The following is a 23,070-nucleotide window of genomic DNA, read 5'->3' on the forward strand; positions in this document are numbered from 1 at the left end:
CCATAAATAAATACATAAGTAGAAAGTGAAAAAAGTGAATGTTAAAATTTATTTTAATGTAGATTTTAAATAATGGCGCAATCCTTAAACATAATCAGTAATGTTAAGAAAATAAATCCTCTTCTTACCTCATCAGTAGAGAAACTGAAGTCATCTTTTAGCACTTCAGGATTACAAAATTTGTAGAGAAGGGTGTTTAAACATCGCCTGTCCCAGCTGTCAGTCACCCAGCCACCGTAAACCACCTCCCCAATCAGGTAGCGCAGTGTCTGCCAAGGAATACTGGACTGAGCACTCAGGAAATTTTCCAACACCTTTATGGCAACCTGTAGAAAATGCACTAGTTTTCATTATTTTAGCACACATTTTCAGGTTGTTTTCATGGTTTAACATAAAATCAACAACTCAAACAGCTGCATATATTTTATCTTTAAAAATACGTGGAAAAAAAAGAATAAAAATATTAGGCTATACATTTTACTCATTGTTGTTGAACAAACTTTGAATTACTTAACTGATTAATATTGTTATTTTTTGAATAGACAAAACAAACATGTAGTATTGAATTCAGAGGGCTTCCCAGGTAGCACTAGTGGTAAAGAACCCGCCTGGCAAAGCAGGTAGACATTAAGAGACGCAGGCTCAATCCCTGGGTCAGGAAGATCCCCTAGAGGAGGGCATGGCAACCCACCCCAGCATTCTTGCCTGGAGAATCCCCATGGACAGAGGAGCCTGGCAGGCTGTAATCCACAGGGTTCTTCAGACACGACTGAAGCAACTAAGCATGCACAAGCACACACTGAATTCAGAAGATACAAAAGGATAAACAAAGGAATGTAAATTTTCTCCTACTGTCTAGCCTTCAGAGCCCCTGCCATGAGGCCATCATTGTTAACTATGTCTTGAGCTACGCTTACCGACACTTTGCGACCCCATGGACAGGCTTGCCAGGCTCCTCTGTCCATGGGATTCTCCAGGCAAGAATACTGGAGTGGGTAGCCATTCCCTTCTCTAGGGGGAATCGAACCCAGTCGTCTGCATTGCAGGCAGATTCTTTACCATCTGAGCCACAAGGGAAGCCCCCTATGTAACTATATGTACATAAATTGATTTCATTCCTTCTTTTTCCCTTCTGACCTTCCCTCCTCTTTCTCTTCCTTTCTATCCTCCCTCAGTCCTTCACCTATCTTTCATCTCTCCTTCCCTCTCATCTTTTTTTTCTGTGTTCCTATCTTTATATACACCATCCTGCAACTGACCAACCAACATATCTTGGCTACTGTTGTTCAATGGCTGCAACAATTCATATTTCCACTAACTGTTGCCACCGTTCTCTCATTCCTTCCACTGTTCTTTCATCCCTTCCTCTGCTAGGAGAGGTTGCCCTATGCAATTTTTTTGTACTTTGCTGTTAATTTGTAGTTCACTTGCTACTGGTTATTTTCAGAATCTTTTCTTAAGTCTATTGGTCAAGATTCGATTTTCTGTACATTTAGCTATTTTTCCTTTGGATTGTCTTTTTCTTGTTAAAATGTGAGAGCTCTTTGTATATTATAGACATTAACTCTGTAAGTTATTTGCATTGCAGATATTATCCTAAATCTGTGATTTGTCTCTTGACTTTATTTTGTTGCCATTTTCCATATAGAAGTTTTTATAATCACACATGTCTATCTTTTCTTTTATGGTTCTGGGTTTCGATTTTCAGCTAAGTTATCCCTAACTCCAAAATTGTACATGTAATCTCCCAAATTTATTTTTAAAGATTTTTATTGTTTTACTATGCTGCAATTCATTGGGTTGCAAAGAGTCGGACACGACTGAGCGACTGAACTGAACTGAACTGATACATTTAAAGTTTACTCCATTCTGAAATTTATATTTGTATACAGTATAAGATAAAGGGCCAAACCAATTTTCTCCCAGCTGGATGGCCAGTGTAACCAGTATCTTTTACTTAAAAAAAAAAAAAAATCCCTCATTACTGAGTTAAAATATTTTCTATATAAACATTAAAATTTCATATAAACTCAGATCTATTTCTGTATTCTGTATTATGTCTCACTGATTTGTTGTCTACTTCTGTCAAACAATATTGGATTTAGTATAGTGGATTTTTAAAAATATGTTTTGATATCTGGTGAAGGGAGATTCTTGCAGTATTTTAAATTTTGTATATTTCCAGTTTATTCTTCAGTGTGTCTTCTTCTATGTAAACTTTATCAATTCCAGAATCTTCCTAATAGGGTTCTAATTGGATTGACAGTAAATGTGATACGTAATTTTGGAAGAATTGGTAGTTTATGATATGGGAAGTCTTCCTATTGAAGAGAGAAGGCAGGATTGAAAACAGAGATGTGGCAGCAGACTGCAAGAACTGTGTAACTTTGGAGAGTCTTTTAAGTGTTCTGAGCCTTCATTTCCTTATCTTTAAAATGAGGATAATTAGTGTACTTATTTCATAAAGTTGTTGTGAGAATTAAATAATTCATATAAAGTAATCAGAACATTTTAAGCTCTCAGCAAATGTTATTCTTTTGTACTTCCTGATTTACAGTGTTCATTATTTAGGATGCATACAGTTTTTATTAAATTTGTTCCTGAATATTAAAAAAAAATTTGTCACTACTGTGACTGTACTATGCTTCCATGTCTAAGTGTTTACTGCTGGGGAAAAGTTAGTGGCGTCTATATATTTATGTTTTTATTGAGCCACTTTATTGAATTCTCTCATTACTTCTAACAGGTCTTTTTTTTAAACTAGTCTTTCAGATTTTCTAGATACACAATTATATCATCAACAAAAGGTAGCTTTTTCCTCTTTTTTCTTGCTTCTCTTTTACAGCATTAATATGAATTATCTTATCTTATTGCATTTACTAGAACTTTTAAGGCAATGTTGAATGACAATGGTGATAAAAGGCATCCATGTCTGATTCCCTTTGAAACAATTTCAGTGTTTGGCTATTTAGAATAATATTTGCTTTAGGTTTTTGGTAGTCTTTTTCATATTTAAGCTGTTGCTTTGAATCCTATAAGAGTTCTTTTTAGGAATGGTACCTGGGTTCATAATAAAGACTTTTCTATATCTATTGATCTGATCATTTAAACTGAGATTATAGATTTTCAAATACTGAGCCATTTTTACATTCTTGGAATAAACCCCACTTGAGCACAGTATATCATTCTTTGCTTCATTGCAGAAACCTATTAAGTTTAATATATAATTTTTATATGAAGTCCTAAGTGAAATTAGCCTATAGTACTTTTCCAGAAGGCAATGGCAAGCCACTCCAGTACTCTTGCCTAGAAAATCCCATGGATGGAGGAGCCTTGTAGGCTGCAGTCCATGGGGTCGCTACAAGTCGGACGCGACTGAGCGACTTCACTTTCACTTTTCACTTTCACACAATGGAGAAGGCAATGGCAACCCACTCCAGAGTTCTTGCCTGGAGAATCCCAGGGACGGCAGAGCCTGGTGGGCTGCCGTCTATGGCGTCGCACAGAGTCGGACACGACTGAAGCGACTTAGCAGCAGCAGCAGCAGGTATTCATATTAAAATTATGTTGATTTCATAGAATGAATTGGGGAGATTGCCATCTTTTTCTAAGTTTTGGAATAGTTTAAATAATATTAATTTATCTGTTTTTTAAAATTCAGAGTGAAATAAGTTGTGAAACCATTTCATTCTGGTATTATTTGCAATTTCTTACGGCAATCAGTCTAGTCAACATTTCCATTTCTTTTTTTTATTTTATTTTATTTTTTAACTTAACGATAATGTATTGGTTTTGCCATATATCAAAATGAGTCAATTTAGAAAGTTCATATTTTTCTGGGAAATCATTGGTTTCATCTAGATTTCCAAACTTTATTAGCCTCATCAAAAACCAATTTTACAATTTATTTTTCCTTTCTACATTTTGTGTTATTTCATTAATATTAAAAATTATATTTAATTTTTATTTTTTCTAATTTCTTAAGATGAATATTATTTCTTGCACTTCTTTAATAATGAATATTTGAGTTAGTTTTTTTTTTCTGAGCATAGCTTTTGTCTCTCACATTATTTTTGATATGGTGGTGTTATTCGCTCAGTCGTGTCTGACTCTTTGCAACCCCATAGACTGTAGCCTGCAAGGCCCCTCTGTCCATAGAATTCTCCAGGCAAGAATACTGGAGTGGGTTGCCATTTCCTTCTCCAGGGAATCTTCCTGACCCAGGGATTGAATCTGGGTCTCCTGCATTGCAGGCAGATTCTTTACCATCTGAGCCACCAGGGAAACCCCCACATTTTTGGCTGTACTCCACAGCATATGGGATCTTATTTCCTGGGCCAGGGATCAAACCCTCACTCCCTGAATTGGAAGGCAGAGTCTTAACCACTGGACCACAAGGGAAGCACCATTTCTTTTTTTTTTTGGTATAAAGTAGTATAATTTCTATTATGTTTGAGATATTTTATGACTTCTCTTTAATATTCTCTTTATCTTCCCTTTTAATATTCCTATCTAGAGCTGTGTTTCTTATTTTACAACTTGTTAAGATTTCTTGGATCAAATGTTTATAGTTTATTAGATTATGACTGGAGAACGTGACCCATAAAATCATTAAATATTTTTCTTTGTGGCCATGTTTACGATTAAGTTTTCTAACAGTTCCTTAGCTGTATGAAAAAATATGAACTGTCTTTTGGAAAGATGTTAGGTTCTATCTACATCTGTTAATCAAGTTTGTCAATTGTACTATTTTCTCTGTCTTATTTTTGCTTATTAGATCTAATTGTGAGTTTTTTGAAATTTCCACAATAATCACATATGCATATACATTTATATAATGCATATGTACAGATACACATGTCTATATAGACATACATGTATGTGTATATGTGCTGCTGCTGCTGCTAAGTCGCTTCAGTCGTGTCCAACTCGGTGCGACCCCAGAGATGGCAGCCCACCAGGCTCCCCTGTCCCTGGGATTCTCCAGGCAAAAACACTGGAGTGGGTTGCCATTTCCTTCTCCAATGCATGCAAGTGAAAAGTGAAAGTGAAGTCGCTCAGTCGTGTCCGACTCCTAGCGACCCCATGGACTGCAGCCCACCAGGCTCCTCCATCCATGGGATTTTCCAGGCAAGAGTACTGGAGTGGGGTGCCATTGCCTTCAGTGTACCAGTTGTGATAAATAAAGACACCACATAATGAAATAGCTGAGAGCACAAACTCTGAAGCTGGACCACCTGTGACCAAGTCGAGCCTGTTCTGCTCACTCATTAGACAAATTGCCAAACCTCTCTGAACTTCAACTGTAAACTAAGGATCATACTACCTTGTTTTTAGGAATGTTGTAAGATTTCAGTTAATTCATAAAGTACTTAAAACCATGTCTGAGAGAAAGCACTGTAAAAGTTAGGTTTTCATGACTGTTATATCTTCATAAACTGTTTCTCTCTCTACTACTTGGTGCTTTTTCAGCTTAAAATCCATCTTGACTGATATTAATGTTACCATTTCTGTTTTTTGCTGTTTTTATTTTCTTGGTAGTTTCAAGCTTTTTCATTGATGTAAGGGTTTTTCATATAAACTCTGTAAAATTGAGTTTTGTTTTGTAACCCTGGTAATAATTTTGCTTCTTTAATGAAAGATTGCAATCCATTTACATTTAATGTAAAAACTGATATTCCCTTTGTATTACTTTACATTATTAGTTTACTTTGTTGTTTCTCTCCCTCCCTCATTTTAATAGGTTGACCAAATTGTTATTTATTTGCCTTTGATCTTCATTAATTTAAACATTATACCATTTCCATTACAGGTTACCTTTCCTTTCCTTGAATTCATATTAAAATAACATTCCTTTATTCAAATGAAGAGAAGTCAATTATTTTCCTACCAAAGTTTTCCATTTCCCTATTTTTTCCTCTGCATTCTCTAATGTTAAAGCTAGCAATAAGGTGAAACATTTAGAAAACTTATACTTCCTTCCTCTCGTCTTTCCTTTCCTCACATAAACACTTTGAAAGTTTTTCACTCTCCTCCTTCACTCTTCATGTACACGCTTCCCTCCACTCCAATTCCTAGGCTTTGTTGAGATACCTTAGTATTCTTACTACAGTTTAGTACTCTATAAAGTTTAGTAAACTATAGTTTAGTACTCTTACTAAAACTCAGCTTAAAACTATTAAGGGAATTTTTCTTGTATGACTCTTCCTCTTAAATAATCTATATTTAGCACTTAGACTACTCGCCCTCAATTGTTTATTATTATCTATTTAGATTTAATAATCTACTGTAAGGTTTAACAATATACTGTTCACCACAGTTTCAATTTCTTTTCATTTTCCTTTATTTTGGGGCTCTGTTCTGATATATTTGTACATAGGGTAGATCTTAAGCGTTTTCCACAGATAGAGAACACGAGTTATGTATTATCTAAATCCTTGCATATATGCAAATACCTTTCTTTACTTTGACAGAGTGAATGATATTTTGACTGGAAATTAGATTCTTGGCATGCAGTCTTAATCTCCCAGATTCTCTAGATGTTACTCCGCTTTATTCTAGCTAGTGATGGTCGACGACAAGTCTAAGTGTCATCACTGTTCTTTTATAACTTGTCTTTGGAGCTTGGAGTTCAGGAATTTCTAGCTTATGTCCAAATATGTCTTTATGACAACTCTGCCTGAATTAGTAAGGATTTTCAATCTGTAAACTCAAATCTTTCATCAGTTCAGAGACAATAAAACAGCTTTTTTCTTCTTTTTTTTTTCCTCTCTATTCAGTTTTCTCCTCAGGAATTCATATCATTTGAATATTTTTAGGTGTTCCCTTTAAATGCCTTCTTCATTTGTGCCTTATGATTTCCATCTTATTGTAACTTTCTTCCTATGCTCTGAGTTATTCCTTCTATTTGTTTTTTCTAGCCATTAACTCAAGTCCCAACCATGACCATTTTTTCCTTCAATTCATCTCCCTCTAACTAAGCATCTAACTTTTTTTTTAAGTTCAAGAATCACGGTGTGTGTATACAACTCCCATTAGTTGAGAGCACATGGAGCCTATGTACTAGTTAACGCCTCTTTCCACATGTGTGTAAATGAATCATGCCGAAACACAGTGACACCAACCCTCTTTTAGGGATAATACATAATCGTTGGGGATCATAAATCGATCATATTTACAATCATAAATTGAGCTACTGACACAAATAAAAATTCAAAGATTTGAAAAAAAGGCAAAAGGATGGCCACATATCTTTTTAATGTCATACTGGAATATTGTCTAACATGCTCACTTAAGGATTATCAAATACTTGAGGAGTATCTGCTTTTGTTTTGATTTACTATTTCCTATTGATTAGAGCACTTTACAACTCTGGACAAGTATAGGCTAACTTATAGGAAACTGTTGGCCCTGTATTTGTTTCTTTCTGATAATGATGCAAATGAAATTTTGTCTTGTAGAAATACAAATGGTTTCTGGCTCCTAAAGAAAATTACAACCCCAAGGTTACAATTTTATTGCCTGTATGGCATTTCGCAGTTTTATATGTAATTTGATAATCGTATTTCATTATAATTGTTTAAATAATTCTAAATATTTCTGTTATCCTATACTTTTAAAAGGACCCTGGTGGCACAGTGGTAATAAAGAATCTGTCTGCAATGTGGGAGACATGTAGGTTTGATCCCTGGGTCAGCAAGATCCTCTGGAGAAGGAAATGGCAACCCATTCTAGTATGCTTGCCTGGAGAATTTCATGGACAGAGGAGCCTGGTGGGCCACAGTCCTTTTCCAACTTGCAAGAGTTGGACACGGCTTAGCAATTAAACAACAAATACTTTTAAAAATCAGTTTTACCATCCTGCTGATTCTTTTATCAATGAGTTAAAAATTCTTTGATATGTGCTCATGGAACAAAAAATCATGTGTGTAAAATGTGTATGTACTTTTGTGTCCTTATGGGCTCTTATAATTTTCTGTTCTATTTCTTGTGTTCTTTCTCTCTTTGGCTACTGGATCTTGTTTGATATGTTATTTTTCTTGGTCTTGTCATTGTGGCTCAGGTCCAGACTTTGGGGAGCTTAAAGTGGTGGTAGTCCTACATGTGGTGGAAAATATATTGATGTTTAGTCCTATGGGCTGGCAGATAGCATCAGTCAGTTGTCAGTCCACTTGAGGAAACTCTCCAAGTTGCCTGACAAGGAGCTGACTGGGCCTGAAACTCCCCCTAGTGGGAGGAGCTGAGTCCAAACTCAACTTCCCACTGAACCAGAAGTTTCCACTTAATGAGAGGGGCTGTACAGCAATCCAATTTCCCACAGTTTCAAGGTGCTAGCATTTGGCGTTTCTAGACAACTACTTGAACATCAGGTACCCAGACTCAGATATCCTGGCACGCAGGCAGTCTGTTTCTTTGCCACTGGGAAGAATGCTCTCACACTCGCCACATGAAAGGGGAGGACAAAGGAGGGGAAGGCTGCTTCTTTTGGAGAGCGGTGCCACCATGTATGGAGAAGGCACTGGCACCCCACTCCAGTACTCCTGCCTGGAAAATCCCATAGATGGAGGAGCTTGGTAGTCTGCAGTTCATGGGATCGCGAAGAGTCGGACAGGACTCAGCGACTTCACTTTCACTTTTCACTTTCATGCATTGGAGAAGGAAATGGCAACCCATTCCAGTGTTCTTGCCTAGAGAATCCCGGGGATGGGGGAGCCTGGTGGGCTGCCGTCTATGGGGTCGCACAGAGTCGGATACGACTGAAGTGACTTAGCAGCAGCAGCCACCATGTAACCAGCTGCTTCTGCTTAAGCAAGCCTCTCTGCCAAATGCCAAAAGGACAGCAGCAGCCCATAAATTCCAGCCTGAGCCAAGTAAAGCTGCTGCCTTTCACCCCACGCTCTTTGCATGACCCTGCCAATACCTGGCCCTCCGCAGTCCTACCATTTGTTTCCCTTGCAGATGGTTTAGTGTATATTAAACCATCTGTGTATATTTATACTGAAATAAATATATACTCTAAATATATGTGCAGAAGTGAGATCACACTATACATGTTCTGTTATAACCCAATTTTGGCAATCAGTCTTATAAATGTGACTATCTTCGTCTATATCAATAGTAACAGGAATTCTTTAAAGGCTTTCAAAATATATTATCAAGTTGTCTTCTGGAAAGTTACTAACAATTAAATTAGCTGTATGAGATAGTGCCTGCTTCTCTACATTTTTGTTTGTTTATTTTAGCCACCGTGGTACTGAAAGGTGCTATCTTATTGTGGTTTTAATCAATATTCCCCTAATTGTTGTATTTGGCAGTGTTCTCCAGAGAAACTGAACCAAATAGGATGTATGGGGAATCAAGGCAGTGTATGGAGGTTCCCCAAAAAACTAAAAGGAGAGTTGCCATATGACCCAGAAATCCCATTCCTAGGCATATATCTCAACAAAACTATTATTTGAAAAAATATACACATCCCAATATTCATAGCAGTGCTATTTATAATAGCCAAGACATGGAAACAACCTAAATATCCATTGACAGATGAATGGAATATTACTCAGCCATAAAAAAGGATGAAAAAATGCCATTTGAAGCAACATGGATGGACCCAGAGATTATCATACTAAGCAAAGTAAGTTAGAAATACAAATACCATATGATCTCACTTATGTGTGGAATCTAGCTGCTGCTGCTGCCAGTCGTGTCAGACTCTGTGCGACCCCATAGACGGCAGCCCACCAGCTCCCCTGTCCCTGGGATTCTCCAGGCAAGAATACTGGAGTGGGTTGCCAGTGCCTTCTCCAGTGGAATCTAGAATATGACACAAATGAACTTATCTCTGAAACAGACTCACAGAAACAAAGAACAGGCTAGTGGATGCCAAATAGGGGAAGCAGTAGAGAGTTGGATTGGGAGTTTGGAACTAGAAGATGCAAACTATTATATATATATAGAATGGATAAGCAATAAAGTCCTACTATATAGTGCAGGGAACTATATTCAATATCTGGTGATAAGCCACATGGGAGAGAATATGAAAAAGAGAATCGCTGTGCCTATATACCAGAAACTAACACAACACTGTAAATCAAGAAAAATAGTTTGCAATATTAAACACAAATAAAGGGTTCTATATAAAGAATAGTGAAGACTCTTCAGCTAAAATTTCCCTCCTACAATGGGTCAATGTAATTTTTCTTGCTTTAAATGAATAAGTAGAAACAACAAACACTTTTGTGGTGATTTTTATGTGTCAGGCACTGTTCTAAGTGCTTTACAATTCATACTGTATTGACTAGTCTGTTCTTATTTTTCTTAAAAAAATTTTATTTTCTTATTTGGCTGTGACAGATCTTAGTTGCAGCATGTGGGATCTGGTTCCCTGACCAGGATTGAACCCCAGCCCTCTGCCTGGAAGTACAGAATTAAGCCACCAGACCACCAGGGAAGTCCCTAGTCTGCCTCTTACAATGCCCTTTGGCAGAGGTACTTTTTTGGCCAAGGAAACTAAGACCCAGAGAGGTTAGTAAGCTTGCCAAATAACCTGTAAATCCTGTACAGCTATAAGCAGAGGAGCTCTGATTTGATTCCCAAAAAGAGGGCTTCCAGGTCCCCTCTTTTAAATGTTAGTCAGCCCTCATCGCCTAGTTACAGAGTTTGTTACTTTAGTACCATGAAAAACATTTAGTATTTGTGTAGATACACACTAGGCTTTCTTTATCTTATCACTACTTGCTGCTGCTAAGTTGCTTCAGTCGTGTCCGACTCTGTGCAACCCCATAGACGGCAGCCCACCAGGCTCCGCCATCCCTGGGATTCTCCAGGCAAGAACACTGGAGTGGGTTGCCATTTCCTTCTCCAATGCATGAAAGTGAAAAGTGAAAGTGAAGTCGCTCAGTCATGTCCGACTCTTAGCGACCCCATGGACTACAGCCTACCAGGCTACTCCGTCCATGGGCTTTTCCAGGCAAGAGTACTGGAGTGGGGTGCCATTGCCTTCTTCATATCACTACTTATTTGGTGTTATATACAAAGTACCAGACTTACCTCCAAGTCTGAAGAACTAAATGCATATGCAATATTCCAGCCCAATATTCCATAAATTTTTCTTTCATTGATCAGAGCATTGAAGAAACATAAGCTGAATAAAATTTTTTTCCACCATGGTCCACAGTCAGGTTTTTCAAATAACTCTTCTGTTACCTCTCCACTCCCACAGTATCCAAATGTCTGAAGTAAATTATTTTTCAGTCCCTGGGGATTTTCCACTGCAATCTTTAAAACAGATGTGAGTAAAAACAACTTGTGAGGACAGACACAGGCATTAGGACTGGTGGGGGGTGGGGGACTCTTACTTACATAGAGAACTAGCTAAGACTATATCTGATAACAGAACTTGCTAAGACTATAACTCTTTTTAAGATTCAGTACCAAATAAAAAATCTTGTGTTATTCTTGTCCCATTTGAAAACTTCTGTAAAGGGATTGTATCAGATTTCCAATTGTTCCAATTCGTACTTTAAAATGAGAAGTGCAACAATGTTATTAAAAGCACTCCTGTTTGCTCAGCAAGCCCAGCTTTTGAGAAAGTTGAAAGTGAAGAATTCCTATATTCTAAATGCTTGATGGCAGCTAAGTGGCTGTAACAGAATCAGGGCTGCATGGCCTCGGCAAGGCAGCAGAGAGAAGGGGCATCACATATAGTACACAGAGAACTTGTGGACCAACAAAAGTATCTAATCATCAGTGATATGGAAAAAGAGGACAAATAACTTGGTGTGTTACTAAAGTGCTCTGTTTTCATTGAAAATTGATTGATTTCTTACGTAGGAAAATTGAAATGAGGAGGTACAGGAGGTGAAGTGGGAAGGGAATTACTTGGAGGGCTTTTTTTTTAAAGAGCATGACTGTAAGTCTAAAACCGAAAGGTCTGAAAATGTTTCTTTACTTGCACAGTTTTCATAGACATACACACATAGACATATATATGTGTATGTGTATTTCATATTATATGGGTATGTATGTAGGATATGTATAAATATGTGTAGATAAGTACTATGATATATGTGTGTGTTTGTGTGTGTACATAAACATGAAATTTCTTTTAAAATTGAATTTATTTAATTAATTTTCATTGGAGTATAGTTAATTTACAAGGTTGTTTGTTTTTGCTGTACAGCAAAGTGAATCAGTTATATATACATATCATATATTCACCCTTTTTAAGATTCTTTTCCCATATAGGTCACCACAAAGCATTGAGTAGAGTTTCCTGTGGAACGTGAGATTTCTGAGTTAAGGATCAGACTGACTGATTTATTCACAGAGCACTTAAAATGTTCCTTGAAGCTTTACCTCTGTCGCCACCTTTCATAGCCCCCTCTCCTGGATGAAGATAAAACGCTGTCTGACGTAATACTCTGCCTGATCCTGGGAGGTAAATGGACCCTCTTGAGTCTCAGACAAAAAGCTGCAGATTTCTCCAATCCATGTCCCATCTTCTCCAGGAGTAGGGCAGCTGGGAAGCGCCTCAGTACTGTGGGCTTGGGTAAATACACCCAGGAGTCTGGGAAGAGCTGGGGGTCAGTGTGACAGGGATAAGTTTCTTTGTTTCCCAAGAGTAAACTTGATTTATTCTCAGGCTGGATTGGGACTCTATCAGGAAACTGCCCATCCACCCCATTTCCTCTGTCTTCACACTAATGGTTAAACTCGGAAGTGTGCACGTGTTTGCATATCTGGGCATGCGTTCTGCCTGTGCCACGGTCAGTCTTCTTTGTTATTAGGACTCCATCTTTTGGTCACCAGGACACTTGTTTAACAGAATTGACCCAACTCCTAGTATTTATTTAAACTTAATGGTGGATATGAGTAGAAGTCACAGATAATTTTTAAATAGGACTTTTTAGTCAATAGTTTCAACCTGCTTTTTGCCAGATCCTTTTCAGAGAATTAATAACAAATTGTGAAAGAGTTAGGGGGGACCAGAGACAGGAAAAAGCTAGAGAAGCAAAAGGCAAGGAAGGACCCAAATTCTTTACTCTATCTTCTGGTTTATGGGAGTTGGAAGTCTAAGCATCCTTGTTTGAGAAAACAAACATTTAAACTGTCCAATCCCTTGAAAGCAGGGATCTTGTTTATATTTTGCTTCCTTCTGGTCCATAATGTAAGGCTGAGCACAGGAAAGATTTAGCATACTAGAATTAGCACTCTCTTCTTAATTCAGAATCATGAATACAAGATAATTTACATTCAAACGGTGCTTCAGAGTCAATATTAGTATCTGTTATACATTGCCCTTACCTTTAAACTCTTTTGAAGGATAGGAATTGGGAAAGAACTGTCTGATTTTGAGCTTAACCATAGCCTGAATTTAGGCTCTATCGTCACATCTGGACTATTAAATCTGTAAAAAGAAAACATTTATAAATATTTTAATGTGAAAAATTTTAATGAAATCAATATGTTCTAAGAATCATAGTTGTTTTAATGTTAAAATGGCCTTAGAAATCACTTTAATAACTAACCATAAGAACTTCTATATGAAAAGAAGTCCAAAATGGCGGTGGCTAAAAGACAAGGAAGGTCAAAGGACGGTCCGAGGACCAGAGTGAAGACTTCAGGCAGAACAAACAGAACTCCTGGCTAAGCCCAATTTGCATGGGGGAGGCCCGGGTGGAGGAAAAAACATATAAAAGGAGGAGCCAAAGCGCTTTCTCACGGACTCTCTCTCCCGCATGCGTGCGCTCTCTCTCTCATTCTCTCTCTCTTCTGCTATCTTCTAAATAAAATACAGCTGTAACACTGATTTGCCTAAGAGGTATAACACGATTTGTCCAAGACCCTAGAGCTGTGACGCGCTGAGGGCTTTCATGCCCTTTGCTCCAAATCTTTGTTGTGACGAGACAAAGAACCGAGGAACATACACTCGCGTGACAGTAATTCCCCTTTTGAAAAGGTAGTCTTCCCTCATTTAGGTACAAAAATGATCTAGGTTCATTGCAAAAAACTTGGAAAAAATGACAAATTGAGAACAAAATAAAAACCAGAGTTCCATTGGTCAAATCTGGCACAACTGAACATCATAATAAACATTCACAGTAACAGATTATAATCCACTAAATAAAATAGAAATCCATGAGTCCATGCTGATGCAAGTAAACAAATGAATAAATAAATGGGGAAAAGAAAATCTCCTAATAGTAGAATTTAATTTACAATTTAGAAGAAATTATGGTGTTAGAAAGTTACCATTTGGCAAATAGTCTAGTAATTATGCACCCGAAAATTATCAATGGAAGTTAATAGTAGTAGGGAAAAGTTTGAGATGCATCTCTACAGTTGGTAGATACCACTGTAATTAAATAATCAAAATGAGAAATGTCACCAATAGTGGGAACAGTGTGGTATTTCAGGAATACCACAGAAGTGTTGTTGAATTTTTCTTTGTACATCAGTTACTTCTTGCTATGATGTACAAAGAAAGATTCAATAACACTCCTGTGGTATTCCTGCAATACTGCGTAAAGTAACTCTAACCATGAGAAAATAGCAGACAAACTCAAACTGATGGACACTTTACAGAATGACTGGCTTGTACTTTTCAGAAAATGTCCAAGTTGTAGAAGACAAAAACATACTAAGGAACTATTCTAGAACAAAGGAGAATGAAGAGACATGACAATTGAATGCAGTGTGAAATCCTGAATTGGAATCTGGACCTAACATTTTTCTTCTTTTGCAATACAAGATATTATTAGGATAACAGGCTAGATATGACTAAGTTCTATTGATTAGATAATCAGGTAAAGAATCTGCCTGCAATGCATGAGACATAGGTTTGATCCCTGGGTCGGGAAGATCCCCTGGAGAAGAGAATGGCTACCCACTCCAGTATTCTTGCTTGGATAGTTTTATGGACAGAGGACCTCAAGAAGACTTGAGGTCCTCAGTCCATGGGGTAACAGAGAGTCAGACTCAACTGAGCGACTAACACAGACACAGACACACGCTACAGTACTTGGAGGTCAAATGGCATTATGTCTGCCTTGACACTGAACTTAACTTTCAAAGGATTTAAAAAATGTCATACACACATACACACATATGTACATATAAAGAAATGATAGGGTAAACGAGGAAAAGAGGTTAACAGTAGAGGAGAGTTTTTGGATCATTCTTGCATTGAAGGAGGAAACACACAGAGCTGGACTACATCTTAGGCCAGGCTGCGAACATTAGGCTACATGCATGGTACCCTCCCAATGGACTCTGAACTTTGTGCCTGGCGTCTATAGAAATGGCATACCAATGGAAAACCAGACCTCCCGGATAAAAGAGCCTCAGGACTTGTACTTGGACTCTCCATTGCATAAAGAATATGCTAATTATCTCTGTAAGAGAACAAAGTGGTAAATTTCATTATGTTTACTGGGATATGACCACAGGCCTATTGATAAATATCCACTGTATCTAGTCTTTTGACACATGAATCATGGATTAACTTTGACTGTATCTCTCTTTTACCTTGTCCGGACTAGTTTCAAGGAATTTGGGGAGGTGGGTTTGAGCAACTACACTTAGGGTATATGAGGTTTTCACAAAAACTGGTTGGGGTCCTTGGCTAAGAGGAGACTCTGCCTTGGGCCCGCCGATATAATAAACTGCACTCCACTATCTGCATTGTCCTTCTGAGTGAGTTTGTTTCCTGGAACGTGTGGCTACAGCAGCATTTTTTCTGCAACTATGAAATTATTTTAATTTAAAAACAAACCAAGGGACTTTCCTGGTGGTTCAGTGGCTAAGACTCCACACTCCCAATGTAGGGGGCCCAGGTTTGATTCTTGTGGTTGGGGAACTAGATCTGGGATGCTGCAACTAAGAGTCCACATGCCAAAGCGAAGATCCCACATGCCCCAACTAAGACCCAGTGCAGCCAAAGTAAATAAATAAATACTAAAAAAAACCCAAAACAACAAAAGCAAAAATACACCAAACAAATACACCATACATGTACTGTACAGGCTATAATTTGTAGCCTTCTATTTTTCCTCCTGGCAATAAACATACTCCTTTAATTCCTAAATTTAAGAAAACTTTTTCACATTTTCCTCTCTCTGTGTGGGCTGCTAGGGTACTAGTAATAAATATTTAAAGGCTTGATTTGATAAAGAAGTAGTAATTTCCCTTGATCATCCTCTGGTTATATCAGTATCGGTTCAGTCACTCAGTCATGTTGGACTCTTTCCAAGCCCATGGACTGCAGCACGCCAAGCTTCCCTGTCCATCACCGAGTCCTGGAGCTTGCTCAAACACATGTCTATAGAGATGGTGATGCCATCCAACCATCTTATCTTCTGTCATCCCCTTCTCCTGCCTTCACTCTTTCCCAGCATCAGGATCTTTTCCAATGAGTCAGTTCTTCCACCAGGTGGCCAGAGTATTGCAGCTTCAGCATCAGTCCTTCCAATGAATATTCAGGACTGATCTCCTTTAGGATGGACTGGTTGGATCTCCTTTCAGTCCAAGGGACTCTCAAGAGTCTTCTCCAACACCACAGTTCAAAAGCATCAATTCTTCAGCACTCAGCCTTCCTTATAGTCCAACTCCCACATCCATACATGACTACTGGAAAAACCATAGCTTTGACTACACAGATCTGGGTCGGCAAAGTGATGTCTCTGCTTTTTAATATGCTGTCTAGGTTGGTCATAGCTTTTCTTCCAAGGAGCAAGCATCTCAATTTCATGGCTGCAGTCACCATTTGCAGAGATTTTGGAGCCCAGGAAAACAGAACTCTGTCACTGTTTCCACTGTTTCCCCATCCATTTGCCATGAAGTGATGGGACTGGATGCCATGATCTTCATTTTTGGAATGTTGAGTTTTAAGCCAGCTGTTTCACTTTCCTCTTTAACTTTCATCAAGAGGCTCTTTAGTTCCTCTTCTCTTTCTGCCAGAAAGGTGATGTCATCTGCATATCTGAGGCTATTAATATTTCTCCCGGTAATCTTGATTCCAGCTTGTGTTTCATCCAGCCTGGCATTTCACATGATGTATTCTACATATAAATTAAATAAGCAGGGTGACAGTATACAGCCTTGATGTATTCCTTTCCCTATTTGGAACCAGTCTGTTGTTCCACATCTGGTTCTAACTGTTGTTTCTTGGCCTGCATACAGATTTCTCCAGAGGCAGGTCAGGTGGTCTGGTATTCCCATCTCTTTCAGAATTTTCCAGTTTGTTGTGATCCACATAGTCAAAGGCTTTGGCATAGTCAATAGAGCAGACAGAGATGTTTTTTCTGGAACTCTCTTGCTTTTTCAATGATCTAACATACATATCTAACAATAATTTCCTTAAATGTCAATGGACTAAATACTCCAATCAAAAGACACACAGTAGCGGGTTAGATAAAAGAAAAAGAGCCTACAATACACTGCCTATAAGAGATCCACTTTAGGGCAAAAGGTACATATAGATTGAAAGTGAGGGGATGGAAAAAGATATTTCATGCAAACAAATGATAAGAAAGCAGGGATCACAATACTCATATAAGACAAAATGGAGTTCTAAACAAAGGCTGTAAAGAATTAGAGAAGGGTCAATACAAGGAAAGGATATTACACACATCAACATATATGTTCCCAATATAGGAGTGCTCAAATACATAAAATAAATACTAAAAGACATAAAAGGAGAAACTGGTAGGAATACAATAATAGTAGGAGACTTTAACAATCCACTAACATCAGTGGACAGATCTTTAAAACAGGAAATCAATAAGGCAACAGAGATCCTAAATGATACAATAATACAGCTAGACTTACTTGATATTTTCAGGACATTACGCGGCAAAAAAGTAGAATATACATTTTTTCAGTTGTACATGAAATATTCTCTAGGACTGACCATATACAGGGCATAAAACAACCCTCAAAAATTTAAGAGTATAATAATTATTTCAAGCATCTTTCCTGACCACAAGGTTATGAAATTAGACATCAACCACAGAAAAAGAAATTAAAAAAAAAAAACAAAAACCAACAACAATTACATGGAGACTAAACAACATGCTACTAAAAAAGCCAATGGGTCAATGGTGAATCTAAGAAGAAATTTAAAAATACTTTGAGGCAAATGACAATGAAAACGCACCATGCTAAATCTATGGGAGGCAGCAAAAGCAGTTCTTAGAGGGAAGTTCATAGCAAAACAGGCCATCTTTAAGAAATCAGAAAAATCTCAAATAAACAATCTAACCCGCCACACAAAAGAATTAGAAAAATAACAACCAAAATTTAAAATCAGCAGAAGGAAGGAGATAATAAAGATCAGAGAGGAAATAGATATTTTAAAAGTCAATTGAAAAACAATCAATAAAACTAAGAGCTGATTATTTGATAGGGTAAACAAAATTGAGAAAGCTCTGGCCAGGCTCATCAAGAAGAAAAGAGAGAAAACACAAATAAATAAAATAAAAAATGAAAGAGAAGAAATCACAATTGACACTACAGAAATGCAAAATGAACAGAAGAGAATACCGTGAACAATTATATGGCAACAAATTTGACAACCAAGGAAAGATGGACAAGTTTCTAGAAACATACAGCCCATCAAAACTGAATCAAAAGTAAACAGGTAACTTGAACAGACCAGTCACTGGAAGTGAAATACAATCTGTAATTTAAAATATAACTCCACACAGACGAAAGGACCAGAGGGCATTCCAGGAAATTCTACAGACGTAGAAAGAAGAAGAAGAACTTAAACTGATCCTTCTCAAACTCTTCCCAAAGGCTAAAGAGGCGGAAACATCTCCAAAGACATTATCACCTCAATACCAAAATCAAAAACACTTCCAAAAAAGAAAATTACAGGCCAATATCTTTGATGAATACAGATACAATAATTCTCAATATTAGCAAACTGAATCCAACAACACATTAAAAAAGGTCATACACCATGACCAAGTTGGATTCACCCAGGGTCACATGGGTGTTTCAACATATGCAAATCAATCAGTGTGATACACCACATGAACAAAAGAAAAGATACAATCATCTTAATAGCATTTGATAAGATCAGCCGTGGGAATTCTTTGAAAGGAATGATGCTAAAGCTGAAACTCCAGTACTTTGGCCACCTCATGCGAAGAGTTAACTCATTGGAAAAGACTCTGATGCTGGGAGGGATTGGGGGCAGGAGGAGAAGGCGACGACAGAGGATGAGATGGCTGGATGGCATCACCAACTCGATGGACGTGAGTCTGAGTGAACTCCGGGAGATGGTGATGGACAGGGAGGCCTGGCGTGCTGCGATTCATGGGGTCACAAAGAGTCGGACACGACTGAGCGACTGAACTGAACTGAACTGAACTGAACAGATGTTGACAATTTGATCTCTGGTTCCTCTGCCTCTTCTAAATCTAGCTTGAATATCTTGAAGTTCTTGTTTCACGTACTGTTGAAGCGCCACTTGGAGAATTTTGAGCATTACTTTGCTAGCGTGTGAGATGAGTGCAATTGTGTAGTAGTTTGAACATTCTTTGAAACTGTCATTCTTTGGGATTGGAATGAAAACTGACCTTTTCCAGTCCTGTGGCCACTGCTGAGTTTTCCAAATTTGCTGGCATATTGAGTGTAGCACTTTCACAGCATCATCTTTTAGGATTTGAAATAGCTCCACTGGAATTCCATTCCTCCACTAGCTTTGTTCATAATGATGCTTCTTAAGGACCACTTGACTTCACATTCTAGGATTTCTGGCTTTAGGTGAGTGATCACACCATTGTGGTTATCTGGGTCAGTAAGATCTTTTTTGTATAGTTCTTCTATGTACATCTTAATATTTTCTGCCTCTGCTAGGTCCATACCGTTTCTGTCCTTTATTGTGCCCATCTTTGCAAGAAATATTCCCTTGATATCTCTAATTTTCTTGAAGAGATCTCTAGTCTTTCTCATTCTTTTGTTTTCCTCTGTTTCTTTGCATTGATCACTGAGGAAGGCTTTCTTATCTCTCCTTGTTATTCTTTGGAACTCTTTGGAACCCATTTGGAATCCACTCAAATGGGTATATCTTTCCTTTTCTCCTTTGCCTTTTGCTTCTCTTCTTTTCTCAGCTATCTGTAAGGCCTCCTCAGGCAACTGGTTATATAGCATAGTTTTAATGATTGTCAATTACTCTTATTAAGCTTTTGAAACTGTTCTGAAGAACATTTTATTAATTAAAAAAAATGATACAATACTATCTGTTATTCTATTGCTCCTTTCTGTCTTAATACACTTTTTGAATGCTGATACAATGACTGTCTGGTCTATGCTGTATCCTTAGTCTCTAGAATGATTTTTGGCAAATAGTAGGTTTCCTACAAATATTTTTTAAATTAATAGTGAAAAATCTATTAGAAATTATTGTGTCTTATTTCAGAGTTTGCATCTGTTGAAATCATATAATTAAGTAATCTTCATCTTCTGACTCAAGTAATGAAACAAATGTAAAAAAGTGAAATTAGGAAATAGTTTTTAAACTGCTTAAAGAATAATAGTCTGAGAACAGAATGCATACTGTTAGTAAAGGTTTTAGAAAGTTAAGCCAAAAAAAAAAAAAAGAAAGTTAAGCCAGACAGCTGCATTTTGGTTTCATAATTCCCTTGTGGATGCTCACAGCAGAAGAATAACAGCATGAAGAAGCAGAGACCCTCATTTAAAGGCACTTTTAGATACAGTATTGGCCATACTCAGTAAAGCTGACAGAAACGCAAATCTGGTGAAAAAGCTATAGAATGCAATTTGTTAAAACATTACTAACTCAACACTTTGCTAATTCTTCAAGCAAAGTTAGAGCAAAAATTCCAAATACTTTCACTGCAAAGAAGAAGGCTGAAAGAGACATGTGTACCCCAATGTTAATCGCAGCACTGTTTATAATAGCCAGGACATGGAAGCAACCTAGATGTCCATCAGCAGATGAATGGATAAGAAAGCTATGGTACATATACACAATGGAGTATTACTCAGCCATTAAAAAGAATACATTTGTATCAGTTCTAATGAGGTGGATGAAACTGGAGCCTATTATACAGAGTGAAGTAAGCCAGAAAGAAAAATACCAATACAGTATACTAACGCATATATATGGAATTTAGAAAGATGGCAACAATAACCCTGTATATGAGACAGCAAAAGAGACACTGATGTATAGAACAGTCTTTTGGACTCTGTGAGAGAGGGAGAGGGTGGGATAATTTGGGAGAATGGCATTGAAACATGTATAATATCATATGTGAAACGAGTCGCCAGTCCAGGTTTGATGTACGATACTGGATGCTTGGGGCTGGTGCACTGGGACGACCCAGAGGGATGGTATGGGGAGGGAGGAGGGAGGAGGGTTCAGGATGGGGAACACGTGTATACCTGTGGCGGATTCATTTTGATATATGGCAAAACCATTGAAATTTAAAAAAAAAAAAAAAAAGAAGGCTGAACCTATGGGAATTTTTGCTTGAGTCAGCAAGTACTTTGGGAGAAAAGAGCCAGTGGGTTGAACTAGAGTAAGTCAGAATAGGTACCCAATACAGCCTATAAAGAAAATTATCACTGAAATTATGGATGTTGTGCTTGTTGTTTCACTTGAGTCTAACACTTTTCAAGCCTACAGACTGTAGTCTGCCAAGCTTCTCTGTCCACGGGATTCTCCAGGCAGGAATACTGGAGTGAGTTGCCATGTCCTCTTCTAGGGGATCTTCCTGACCCAGGGATCCAACCCATGACTCTTAATTCTCCTGCATTGGTAGGCAGGTTCTTTACTACTAGCACTACCTGGGAAATATGGATATGAGGTATTACATTCTGTGTGGAAGCAATAGGATATTACAAACTATGCCACATGTACATTTCTATATACATGTGTATGTACAAGTATATATCTATTGAGAGTTTGAGATGGGGAGAAAGAGAAACTGATAAACTGGATGGAAAGTAAAAATTAAAGAGGTCTTTTCTTCTAATAAAAAGTGATATATTCCTAGTGTAGCTTTCAAGTTCTTGGAGAAATAGAACCGTCATAAAATAGCCTAAGTTACCTCTGAGTGGCCTAACACTTTATTTTATCACTGTTAAGCACAGTTGTACATTGCCATTTCCAGTTTTAGCTCATTGTTTTGATAATAATCTGATCTCTTATGTGTGCACGGGTGCTCAGTTGCTCAGTCATGTCTGACTTTTTGCCACCCAATGGACTGTAGCCCATCAGGCCCCTGTGAACATGGGATTTTCCAGGCAAGAATACTGGAGTGGATTGCCTTCTCCAGGGGATCTTCCCGACTCAGGGATTGAACCCAAGGGTCCTGTAGTTCCTGCATTGGCTGGTGGATTCTTTACCACTGAGCCACCTGGGAAGCACTTACAAATAAATGTAAAACTCTTACGATTCTACAATAGTGCAGAGCCTTGGCATAAATGATGCTGCAAGATGGCAGTTCTGGAGGAAGACCCATTGCTCTGTTTTGGTTAGGGCCTTAACAATGAGGGCTTCGGCTTTAGCTGCCTGGCCACGACCCAAAGAAATCATGGTCACATGATTGGTTGTTCCCATTAACTCTTGTGCAAATTTCAGGAGCGTATTGGTGAGGTCGATCCCTGTAAAACAACATGGAAAGGTACATACTATTGTAAAGTCATTTAATCACCTCTTTAAAAATACATTCTAGCATTTATTAAGTGGCAGTGGGAAAAGGTGTACACATAAAGGAAAAACTAGTCTTTTAAATCAGAAGGTAGAGCTAAAATTTTGGCTCTTCTATTTTCTTTTTTGCAAAATTAATTTTTATTGGCATATAGCTGATTTACAATGCTGTGTTAGTTTCTGCTGTGCATCAAAGTGAGTCACTTATATATATATATATATATATACACACACACACACATATATGTATATATGCATATACATAGCCACTCTTTTTTAGATTCTATTCCCATTTAGGTCATTACAGAGTATTGAGTAGAGTTCCCTGTGCTACACAGTAGGTTTTTTATTAGTTATCTATTTTATTATATACAGTGTGTATATGTCAA

The 23,070-nt window shown here is 37.7% G+C and overlaps 1 protein-coding gene across 1 annotated transcript in view; it reads right to left on the minus strand.

Annotated features, from left to right (window-relative positions):
- Positions 1-23,070, minus strand: part of DNAH14 (dynein axonemal heavy chain 14) — a 403,042-nt gene that overhangs the window by 27,487 nt on the left and 352,485 nt on the right. The window contains exons 75-78 of the mRNA XM_044943112.2: positions 22,425-22,635; positions 13,303-13,405; positions 11,047-11,274; positions 129-326 (exon numbers count right to left, since the gene is read on the minus strand). Of these exons, the coding sequence (XP_044799047.2) occupies positions 129-326; positions 11,047-11,274; positions 13,303-13,405; positions 22,425-22,635 (740 nt within the window). The remainder of the gene's footprint in view (positions 1-128; positions 327-11,046; positions 11,275-13,302; positions 13,406-22,424; positions 22,636-23,070) is intronic.

Source organism: Bubalus bubalis, chromosome 5 (assembly GCF_019923935.1).
Source record: "Bubalus bubalis isolate 160015118507 breed Murrah chromosome 5, NDDB_SH_1, whole genome shotgun sequence".
NCBI lineage: Eukaryota > Metazoa > Chordata > Mammalia > Artiodactyla > Bovidae > Bubalus > Bubalus bubalis.